The sequence below is a fragment of the Salvelinus namaycush genome, chromosome 8 (assembly GCF_016432855.1).
Source record: "Salvelinus namaycush isolate Seneca chromosome 8, SaNama_1.0, whole genome shotgun sequence".
Lineage (NCBI taxonomy): Eukaryota > Metazoa > Chordata > Actinopteri > Salmoniformes > Salmonidae > Salvelinus > Salvelinus namaycush.
This window is the reverse complement of record NC_052314.1, coordinates 54546397-54558130: the sequence shown is the minus strand read 5'-3', so window position 1 is coordinate 54558130 and position 11734 is coordinate 54546397. Positions and strand designations below refer to the sequence as shown.

Here is an 11734-nt window from a genome sequence, read left to right as displayed (position 1 = left end):
CTCAGATCACAATCAATGTCTTATCTCTCTCTCTCTCTCTCTCTCTCTGGGAGACTCAGCACTTCGTACTGCAGTGGTCCAGGACCAGCAGAGGGAGTTCCTATTACATCATAAATGTTGCTAACTGAAATCTGATCTGAGAATAACATTAACGGGAAGGAGGCACCAGGAAGAGGGGGAAGGAAAGAAGGGAGGGATAGATCAAAGAAAGTTCTGTCTGTAAAAATTGGGGATTTGCTAAGGGCGTGGTCTGTTGTGGTGTGTGTGTGCGTGTCTTTGCACACCCTTGCGAGTGTTTGCGTGGTGTGTGTGTGTGTCAGGTCTTTCTTGCCTCTGGCATTGAATAGTCCTGGTGTAGTGCCTGGTTTGCTTTGTTTACAGATTGTGAAATTTGGCTCACTTATGGGCGGGCTAGTTGAAAAGTTCAAAGGTTGCTGACTGCTCAGTATAACTTGGGAGACTAGTCTCAGCCAGGGAAGGAACTTTCACCTACACCACACGGTAAGACTGCTAGCCTTACACTTTTCTCTATACCATGTCTAGAGTTCTTACCTGTCTCTCATGGATTCCTTTGGATGTTAGTGATTGAGTGTGTGTATACTCGCACAGCTGGTGTCTGTGTTTGACTGCACACTTGTTTGTGGGAGGGGTGTTATGTATACATACTATATGTGTGCCTTGAAGTGCAGAAACTGAGTGGGCGGAAAACACATACTGGTATATCAGCTGTTACATTTCCTGCTTGCCTGTTTGTCCGGAATTTAGATTTCCCTTGCTCTCTGGCACAGTGAAGACAAACAAAGTGGGTCTGTTCATATGACAGAGTGTTAAAGTTCAGGACACGTTATATGGCAGAGGGTTGAAGTTCAGGATGTAAACATTGTTGTCAGTGTATGGTGACACCATGGTGGATTTATACAATATGAGCTCTGAGAGCCATTTTATATATTTATTATAGAACATTTGAGAAACACCATTCTCCATGAAAATAGCTTTATTCTATTCACAGTTGGTTTCCATAGAATGTGCCATGCAAAAAAATACATTAGGAGAAGCCACTTATAGATTAGAGCACAGGTGGCCAACCATTCTGGAGAGCTTGGTTATGTAGGCTTTTGCTCTAACCTTGATTCAGCTAATCAATGTCCTGGTGAGCAGCTGATGAGTAGAATCATTTATGATAGATTGGGATTAGAGTGAGGGGAAGTGAGAATAACATGGAGAAAGACAAAGACGGACAGAGATAGAGACAGAAACCTGAAGATGATTCCCCTGCTCTTACAATGACCCAGTGACACAAAAAAACAGTGATATGATATCTGAGTCAAATTTTTTAACTGTGGATGAGTAACATACAATGAATAGAAGCTATGAGGTCAGGCCTTAGTTTACTGCATAGAATAGTTTTACAATGGTTGTTACCTAAATGCAACTTGAATTTAATTCATTTATCTAACTAGGCAAGTCAGTTAAGAACAAATTCTTATTTTCAATGACAGACTAGGAACAGTGGGTTAACTGCCTGTTCAGGGGCAGAACAACAGATTTGTACCTTGTCAGCTCGGGGACTTGAACTTGCAACCTTTCGGTTAATAGTCCAACGCTCTAACCACTAGGCTACCCTGCCGCACCAATTGAATTCATGTAAACATTACAGTTTTGAAAACAAAGTTTGTCCCAAAAAATCTGCCTCCTGGCACAATTTACCACAGGTATGGGGTAAGTTGAGCCGTGGGACAGGGTAAGTTAAGCCACCTACACATTTCTGTACTGAATGAAATATAACCACTACCTTTATAAGACCATATTTATCTTTATTTGCCAAACACAATTCAACAATCACTTTTTTGTCTTTTAATAATTTTAAGTATCTTTTAACACAGGCTTAACACCTAACAAACGATTGTAACACGTTTAACACTCATTGTTACCTCATATCCCAGTGATAATGCTTTGGATTACGCATAGGAACTAATCACTTAAATTTGGTCAACTTGCCAATGGCTCAACCTACCCCATGGTCATTTCATGCTAGGTTTACGGACCTCCTATTGAAGCTTATAGAGACCCCAACTGATGAATAGAATAATCTTAAAATTATCTACTTTTGTTTAGATAAGCGTCATAACCTTTAACACCAAACATTTATTTTACTTCGTGAAAATATGTTTTTTGGAACAAACTTTTTCCATGTGGTTTCTTCCTTCACAGACTCCATGAAATGAGGACCTCTTCCTAAATACTTTGTCAAATTATTAATTTTGTGTATGGTTTCCTAGAAACACCGGTGGCTCAACTTACCCCTTTGGCTCAACTTACCCCACTATCCTCTACCCATTGTTTCAAATAACACCGCTGACCCTCACTAGCTTGCGAAAACTGTAAAGGTTGGCGCATTCATAGTTAATGAATGACATTTGCAGAGAGCGAGAAAGAAACGCCTGTATCTAATCTGCTTTAGTGCAACCATTGTTAATGGTAAACAGCTTGGATGCTAACAATGCTCCTTAACTGGAATCTAAACAATTAACTTAACCCTACCAAGCCTCAGTTCATATAGTAAACCTGGACCAAGGAGCCCATGAGGAATCACTTAACCACCCCAGGGGACATCGGAACCAGAAGAAGTAATGGTCTTATTGAGGAGAGTTGTCCATAGTAGACTGAACATAATAGCCGGGTATACCTTTAGGGCCTCTGGGGTTATTTAGGGCATTGTCTGACTCTTGTACCTGTAATGAGCAGAGGTGGCACCACAGGTCCCAGAGTGGTGGTTCAATTTTATTTTCTTCCTGATTTGTAACCGGGTAAAACTCCGGAACCTTGTCTGGGGCAAGTGAACTGAGCAGCCGGGCAAGTTTAGCCTGTTGTAATGTTTCCCCAGGTGAGCCTTTATTTAGGCTGAAAACCACAAAACTGTAATGAATTACGGTAGGCCTAGCCTAAAACGTGTCTTTCTGGTTTATACCCATTATTTAAGTGAAAGATTAACAATGTATGGCATTCATAGCTAGGGGTGCTAAAGGGTGGGGTGCTGAGGGTGCTGCAGCACTGGCTGCTAAAATAAAAAATGTGTTTTAACAATGAACTAGGCCTCTATTGCTCCTGTATGAGAAGACAAAAATACTCATCAACAGATCATTACGTTCATTAAACTAAATCAGAAGTGGTGAAAAGTGCTGAGGCAAATGTCTGCTCACCACATTACCATGGCCCTGGTAATGAGTAATGCGATAGAGAGCTCAAAGATGTCTATTTGCTTACACTTTGGTTATTATTTTACTATACGTCTCTCTCTCTTTCTTTCTCTCTCTCTCTCTCTCTCTCTCTCTCTGGCCAGCAGATGGAGCCAGTCTCTCTCCCAGCGCAGTCCCGCGTCGCCCTCTGCGGTGGCACCCATGGCAATGAGATGTCGGGCGTGTATCTGGTGAGGGAGTTGCAGAGGCAGAAGCTGGAGAAGGTAGGGTCGGCGACCTTGACCACAGTCATATCCAACCCGCGTGCCGTCCAAATGTGCAAGCGATACACCGACGTGGACCTCAACCGTTGTTTCACCGACGCCATACTCAGGTAAAGGTTGCCATAAGCACAAATGAAACTACACATGCAATCAGTGTGATCCATTAAGAAATAGTTCACCACAACTACAAATGTATCCTATCTTACCACTTTACCTGTTGGCAAATGAACTATGCAGGTGTGAACTGTATGAATCAAAGACAAGATCTTACAATGCATTGTAAAGAGACAAGGAAGCATACACAAGAGAACTTCCAAATAATATATCCCTCCACCGTGGAGTCAGCAAATTAACAATGTGGTCATGGTAACATTTCCAGATAAATTGTAAAACAATATTGTTTTGGAATATTCTGAACCTTGCAGCCTGGGCTGTTAAGTAGTGGCCTTGGTAGCCAGGCACATATCTGAACAGTCTAAAGTTTTTGCATTTATGGGAGTATATCATAATTCATATTCATTCTCAGTACTTATTGATACTCAAGATTTACTCAACCCTACAGAGCTGAAGGGATGACATCCCAAAGAGTTGGTGGCATTTATTTCCTCCTCAGTCTCTCACCAGCAAAGACGAGTAGTTGGTATTCTCCATGCCAAGGCAATACACCTTTCTTCTAGTATACACACTCGTTCACTCTCTCTCCCACCCTCTCTCTCTCCCACCCTCTCTGTCTCCCACCCTCTCTGTCTCCATTCTCTCTCCCTCCCTAGTTCACCTGTGACGGACGCCACTCCGTACGAGGTGAGGCGAGCCCAGGAGCTGAACACTCTACTGGGGCCCAAGGGCAGCGTGGGGGCCATGGACCTGGTGTGTGATCTCCACAACACCACAGCCAACATGGGCCTCAGTCTCATCTCCTACTCTGACCAAGACTGTGTCATCCTGCACATCTATAGACAAATCCAGGTGACCAGAGTTTCAATTCAATGAGGATTAAGGACAAGGGAAAGTGATCCAAGACCTGATCCTTGAAACAACGTCCCCTTGTCCTTAGTTGTACTGCCAGCCCCCAATGTGGGCCATCAAATAGGCTCCCTATGTTACTTTGTTTCCGTGCGAGGGAATTAAGATCGATCTTCTTTGGACACTGTGTTAACTAACATCCAGACGAGCTTCAATGCCATACAACTCTCCTTCCGTTGCCTCCAACTGCTCTTAAGTGCAAGTAAAACTAAATGTGTGCTCTTCAACCGATCGCTGCCCGCACCTGCCCGCCCGTCCAGCATCACTACTCTGGACGGTTCTGATTTAGAATATGTGGACAACTACCAAATACCTAGGTGTCTGGTTAGACTGTAAACTCTCCTTCCAGACTCACATTAAGCATCTCCAATCCAAAATTAAATCTAGAATTGGCTTCCTATACAAAGTGTCCTTCACTCATGCTGCCAAACATACCCTCGTAAAACTGACCATCCTACCGATCCTCGACTTCGGCGATGTCATTTACAAAATAGCCTCAAACTCTACTCAACAAATTGGATGCAGTCTATCACAGTGCCAACTGTTTTGTCACCAAAGCCCCATATACTACCCACCATTGCGACCTGTACGTTCTCGTTGGCTGGCGCTCGCTTCATACTCGTCGCCAAACCCCCTGGCTCCAGGTCATCTACAAGTCTCTGCTAGGTAAAGCCCCGCCTTATCTCAGCTCACTGGTCACCATAGCAGCACCCACCCGTAGCACGCGCTCCAGCAGGTATATCTCACTAGTCACCCCCAAAGCCAATTACTAATTTGGCCGCCTTTCCTTCCAGTTCTCTGTTGCCAATGACTGGAACGAACTGCAAAAATCCCTGAAGCTGGAGACTCATATCGCCCTCACTAGCTTTAAGCACCAGCTGTCAGAGCAGCTCACAGATCACTGCACCTGTACATAGCCCATCTGTAATATAGCCCATCCAACTACCTCATCCCCATACTGTATTTATTTATCTTGCTCCTTTGCACCCCAGTATCTCTACTTGCACATTCATCTTCTGCACATCTATCACTCCAGTGTTTAATTGGTATATTGTAATTACTTCGCCACCATGGCCTATTTATTGTCTTACCTCCCTTATCTTACCTCATTTGCACACACTGTATATGGATTTTCCCCCCTTTTTTCCCCTACTGTATTATTGACCGCATGTTTGTTTACTCCATGTGTAACTCTGTTGTTGTATGTGTCGAACTGCTTTGTTTTAATCTTGGCCAGGTCGCAGTTGTAAATGAGAACTTGTTCTCAACTAGCCTAACTGGTTAAATAAAAAATAAAAATCTGTTTTAAAGGGAAAGTGGATGGTTAATCTGACTGTTGCTGCCATTGAGACAATATGCTGGTTGGAAGCATTGCTGTCTGGAAGCGGAAGGAAATTATTCTGTCTGTTGCTGTCTTTAACCATGTTTCCATCCCACAGTTTTTATGTGAGTAAAGTCACTATGTAAAAAAAAAAAAAAAATCATGACAGCTGCGACGATGGAAACAGGAAGTTTCGGTACAATTTATCAATGTTCCTTCGATATGGTGGGATCTTTTTGTGTCCAAAAAATGTATTATAGTAAAGAAATGGCGGTGGAAACACCTTTTTTATGCGCAAATATTGATATAATAACCATCATGTATAAGTACACTTGGAGTCACACGGTGATATGGTGTGGTCCTCCCACTACGACTCGGGAAACTGCAGTTTATTAGGTTACAGATGGTGAAAGTGCTTGATGCTCCTTTCCAATAAATATCGAGAGCCTTATTCCGGTGACATGATGATCGATGCTTGACTGCCGTTTGTTTTTTATTTGTCATTCTTATCCATAAAAACCTTAACGTAGACTAGCCTACCCACACAGCCTACCCGCATTGTATCTGCGAGCTGTTGTGCGCTGCGGTTTGCTAGAGCGCGAGTGCCAAGAACATTTGCTATTTAACGCAACAGTTTTTTTAGAGTTTAAAATGTGATGGAAACACATTGCGAAAAAGTACATCGCGCACAAATGTTATCTGCAACAAGTCCATTTGGTGGAAACACACCACTGGTGGGAAAATTGGCATATTTTCTTTATGCAGCTTTTAGAATATTAGTATGAAAATCTGTTCCCAATTGAATGGAAACTTAATTTAGCTGTCTGGACGGATTGGAGTGTATAATTTCAACATGACTCTATTACTGTCTTAAAGGGGAAGTGCATGCACCATCTGACCTGGTTTCTGTGAGAAGGGCTTCATCTGACTGCTATAATCTGGGTCATATGGGAGTGTAAAGTGTTAATATGTTGTGTTCTCAGAGGAAGATAACCTCAGTGCCAGTGAGGTTTATCCTGCTGGATCTACCACTAGCTGATGCCTACTCTCAGGACTCCCTGGGCAAGCATGGCTTCTGTAAGTGCTTGTGCTGTGTGTTCATAGGAAACACGCCATGCGATCTTCTTCCTGTCATAGGAAACCAGTGTTTCTCAGTATGTATTCATTCTAATGCTGTCACTCCACAGCGATAGAGGTGGGACCTCAACCCCATGGTGTGGTCAGAGCCGACATCTTCAACATCATGAAGGAGGCAGTCGACCAGACACTAGCTTGGGTCCAGTGCTTCAACTCAGGTACTTGAACTCCCATCGACCGTAAACATTGCTGACCCCTCACATCCCCTACACACCGAATACACAACCCTTGATCATCGCTACCTGGCCTACAGCCTTGGTCAACAACAGGAATAGCATTAACATCATTCATACCTACAAGCATCTAGCTCCCACGTACCAGGAACAGATATAATTAGATTTACTTCATGCACAAGGGCCTACCATTCAACACTATGCTGTTAGTCTTCACGGCATTTGTGGTTATTGTATTTTGCATATTTTTTCCTATCTTGTGTACTCGAACTGGCCTGTGCTCTTGTATATAATGTATATGTATGTATCAAGACAAGTTCCCTTTCAAGAGAAATTACATTTTCGATTCAATTCTGGTCATTAACCTAATACAAACCATCTCATCTTATCTCTACCAGGAAGTGCCTTTGAAGGTGGCGAGGTGGATGATGTGTACACCTTTGTGAAGAGTGTAGACTACCCAAGAGACCCAGAGACCAATGAAATCACTGCTGCCATACATCCCCAACTACAGGTTCAGGAACCTTCTGCCCTTGTATTTAATTGAATCTTCCTGCAGTTGGTTAAAGTCCTGTAAATGAACCCTTCAATGCATAGCTGCTGGAAGCAGCTGCAGCACCCCCTGATAAATTGAAATACTTTTGCCATAATTAGGCAACAAGAATAAAATGTTTTCTCCTAAAGTTATATTACTCCTGTCTGAAAAGACATAAATTAAATAATTCTAAATACTAAACCAGAGTGCATAATTTAGCCACAGAGGATAAATAGCTTCTAACAAATAGCTGTGGATTAAGTGTTGTACACTATCAATGGCTGCCAGTTCTGACATGAATGGGGACTGTCATCTTTGGACTATATTTCTTTGGTTGGTTACAGCTGCCAGTTTGCCTTCCACAAATGTCAAAATATAATTTCGAGAAAAACGTAGGCCTACCGTCTGAAAAGTAAATGCCTACTGCTGAAAAATTCGAAACAACTTTTGAGTGATTCTGAGTGAACAGCACTGTTTTTCAAAGTAATTTATCTTGAGATATTGTCACGAGCTCATCGGCCATCACCAGTGAGTAGCCTATTCTTCATCATTGGGTGAATCAGTGTCACTGGGAAGTTTATTTTGTAGCATGTACTGTATACAGTATACTACATATCAGGGTTTCCGATCATGACAATTTGACGCCGGACAAGTAGTTGGGAAGGTTTTTATTTATCGGACATTTGAGAAATTTACCAGTAGTCCATATGCATTGGGTGCTTAACCGATTAGAGCGTCCACCCACGCAGCCAACGCCAACAATAAACTATGGATAATGGCCAAATTAGCCACATTTACATGTCCTTAAAAACAGTCTATGACAAAAACTCTATTCATTTTGTTTCCATGTTTAGCATAAGCAAAACTTCATAACATATAGTTTTTTTTAGTTTCTTAAAACAATAATTGTCCACCTCACGGTTCAGCTGCCAGAGATTTGTATGCTAAATGCATCAGGGCATTGTATAGGCTTAGGTGTCCACCTATATGATATTAATATTTAAAAATAAACATAAAGGAAGAGAAGCTTAAGCCTAGCCCCAGAGAGAGAGGGAGAGATATGCCGGCGGCATGCTACGACACCGACATGCATTTCTTTGTCCTTGTCAGATAGGCTACTGCGTCTGCTATACAGACATAGGCGTACAGGAGGCGAATTCGTTATTTTGCTCTTATAATATTTTTTTACAAAGATAAACATTATATTGTTAGATTATAGGAGTAACTCTGGTAGGCCTAAAACTTTCTTCCTCACCTCAAGTTCAACTGTCAGGGTCAGTTGGAGCGCCGTATTGCACTGCCTTCATATCATAGGCCTGCAACATTTTATTAGGGCAATATCAAAAGTAAGTCAAACCATTGTTTATAGGGAAAATATGAGCAGAATATTATATCAAAGCAGACACAACATTACAGAAAATGGCTCAACAGAATGAAACAAAACCTTCACAGAAGATTTAAACAGTCTATATTGCAGAAATAACCAAGAAAGGCTACCTACCATACTCAACACATGACAGCTATAGGCTAAAGATATTTATTTGACAAAAGTTACTTATAACTTATCTTAAGTTAAATACAGAGCACATAATTAAAAAGAAAGATCAAACTTAATTTAGCCAACATAAATGTCTCAGCAGAATGAAACAAAATGCATTTAGCATATTTCAAGAATTGGTTTAGATTAATAAATAGGCCTACAATAATATGCAGTAAAGATAAATTACATTCTTATAAATACAAAAAAAAAATGAAGTTCCAAAATTGCATCCTAACTGAATAGCATGCTGCACTGTTCAGACACATCAGATGATACGGTGTCCCGTAAAGCTGAATTGGGCACCTTCTAAAGTAAACAACTCCCACTTAATCTTTTTGACCTGTTGCATTGACATACAATTATGTACAAAATGTCCCAAATTTCCCCACTGTGTCTCTTACAGCCTGTTTTGAGTTCAGTGTGTACTGGCAGCTATTGTTCCACAGGAAGCTTATCTTAAATCACAAACAACAGACGACTTAAACATGAGAGCAGTGGACCAGGCCTTGAAGAGTGAGCGGCCTCTAAGTTAATATCAATCCCAATGCTCAATCTTCTTCAAATTACTAAGATATTGCATTATTGGATTGCTATCTGAAAGCCAATTACCATTCACTTTGTTACTTTCACTAGTCTCCATAATCTGTTTCCTTCAACTAGGACTCCCTTCTTCCCAACAGGAAGACTTCTCAATCTACTACTTGTACACACTGATCACTCTCAAGCAACATTCTGCTTTCCCCCCTATTAGAAGGTTTAAAACAAAACAAATGATAACATTCTCCATGTTGGAAGGCATTGTTTTCATTTTAGTATACCTTCACAGCATAGACCTAGTACATTATCTAAATGCAAAGCATGCTGATGTGAATCTTTCTCCCCAGGACCGTGACTTCTGCCTCCTCCATCCGGGAGATCCCATGTTCCTGATGTTTTCTGGGGAGATAGTGAAGTACGAAGGGGTAGAAGTCCTCCATCCCTACTTTGTGAACGAGTGTGCATACTATGAGAAGAGTATTGCATTCCACCTGGCACGAAAGATGACACTCACTATCCCCCCCTTGCAAGTGAAGAGAGATTGATGAAGGTGGAGGGGGAGGATAAGAGAGACAATCTGAAGAGCGGGAGAATTAAAGGGAAAACACGCACAGAACCTTAATAAGCACTTACTAGTCTAACCTCATTGTCAATTTATTTTTAGTCATCACCAAATATCCTCAGGAATACTGTGTGTGAAAGAATGCACAGTTCAATGCAATAATCCAGTATTTCAATTAAACATGTACATTTTCTGTTTAATTAGTTGTCTTCATAGTTGCATTTCATTGCTCCATTTAAGATTGTGCTAGGTACAGATGACACCTTTGACATAGTTTAATGCAGGAAAAGGTTACAAGGTACACTATATATACAAAGTATGTGGACACCCCTTCAAAATAGTGGATTTGGCTATTCCAGCCACAACCGTTGCTGACAGGTATATAAAATCAAGCACACAGCTAGCAATGTCCATAGACAAACATTGGCAGTAGATCGGCCTTACTGAAGAGCTCAGTGACTTTCAACGTGGCACAGTCATAGGATGACACCTTTCCAACAAGTCAGTGTGTAAAATTTCTGCCCTCCCCCTGTCAACTGTAAGTGCTGTCATTGTGAAGTGGAAACGTCTCGGAGCAATGGCTCATCCACAAAGTAGTAAGCCACACAAGCTCACAGAACGGGATTGCGAATGCTGAAGCTCGTAGCGAGTAGAAATCGTCTGTCCTCGGTTGCAACACTCACTACTGAGTTCCAAACTGCCTCTGGAAGCAACTTCAGCACAATAACTGTTCGTAGGGAGCTTCAATGGCCGAGCAGCCGCACACAAGCCTAAGATCACCATGTGCAACGCCAAGCGTTGGCTGGAGTGCTGTAAAGCTCACCGCCATTGGACTCTGGAGCAGTGGAAACGCATTCTCTGGAGTGATGAATCACGCTTCACTATCTGGCAGTCCGACGAACCAATCTGGGTTTGGCGGATGCCAGGAGAACGGTACCTACCCCAATGCATAGTGCGAACTGTAAAGTTTGGTAGAGGAGGAATAATGGTTTGTGCTAGGCCCCTTAGTTCCAGTGAAGGGAAATCTTAATGCCACAGCATACAATGATATTCTGTGCTTCCAACTTTGTGGTATACGTTTGGGGAAGGCCCTTTCCTGTTTCAGCACAAAGTGAGGTCCATACAGAAATCGTTTGTCGTAATCGGTGCGGAAGAACTTGACTGGCTTGCAGAGCCCTACCCTCAACTCCATCAAACACATTTGGAATGAATTGGAACGCTGACTGCAAGCCAGGCCTAATTGCCCAATATCAGTGACCGACCTCGCTAATGCAGTTGTGGCTGAATGGAAGCAAGTGCCCGTAGCAATGTTCCAACATCTAGTGGAAAGCCTTGCCAGAAGAGTGGAGGCTGTTATAGCAAAGGGGGGACCAACTCCAAATGAATGCCCATGATTTTGTTAGATTTGAAGCAGATGTACATTGTTTAAGGTGTGGCCTTTCCTCA

The 11734-nt window shown here is 42.1% G+C and overlaps 1 protein-coding gene across 3 annotated transcripts; it reads left to right on the top strand.

Moving 5' to 3' along the window:
* Window positions 1–266: 266 nt before the first annotated feature.
* On the top strand, window positions 267–10488 carry LOC120052833 (N-acyl-aromatic-L-amino acid amidohydrolase (carboxylate-forming) B-like). 3 transcript variants are annotated; one of them, XM_039000013.1, is made up of 7 exons: window positions 267–501; window positions 3344–3570; window positions 4231–4426; window positions 6788–6881; window positions 6992–7099; window positions 7513–7628; window positions 10074–10488. In XM_039000013.1, exons 2-7 carry the CDS (start codon window positions 3344–3346, stop codon window positions 10269–10271), a joined length of 939 nt encoding a protein of 312 aa, XP_038855941.1. In that variant the 5' UTR covers window positions 267–501; the 3' UTR covers window positions 10272–10488. The 3 variants fall into 3 exon arrangements, with proteins under 3 accessions (XP_038855941.1, XP_038855942.1, XP_038855943.1); XM_039000014.1 differs by having other exon boundaries at window positions 342–501; window positions 3341–3570; XM_039000015.1 differs by lacking the exon at window positions 267–501 and adding an exon at window positions 1686–1741.
* The last annotated feature ends 1246 nt before the right edge of the window (window positions 10489–11734 follow it).

Excerpts from the sequence above, each read along its gene's own strand:
- LOC120052833 (XM_039000013.1), top strand. The coding sequence starts at position 3,344 with ATGGAGCCAGTCTCTCTCCCAGCGCAGTCCCGCGTCGCCCTCTGCGGT. Across the intron at positions 3,571-4,230 it reads TTCACCGACGCCATACTCAG|TTCACCTGTGACGGACGCCA; the intron begins GTAAAGGTTGCC and ends CTCCCTCCCTAG. Across the intron at positions 7,100-7,512 it reads GGTCCAGTGCTTCAACTCAG|GAAGTGCCTTTGAAGGTGGC; the intron begins GTACTTGAACTC and ends TATCTCTACCAG.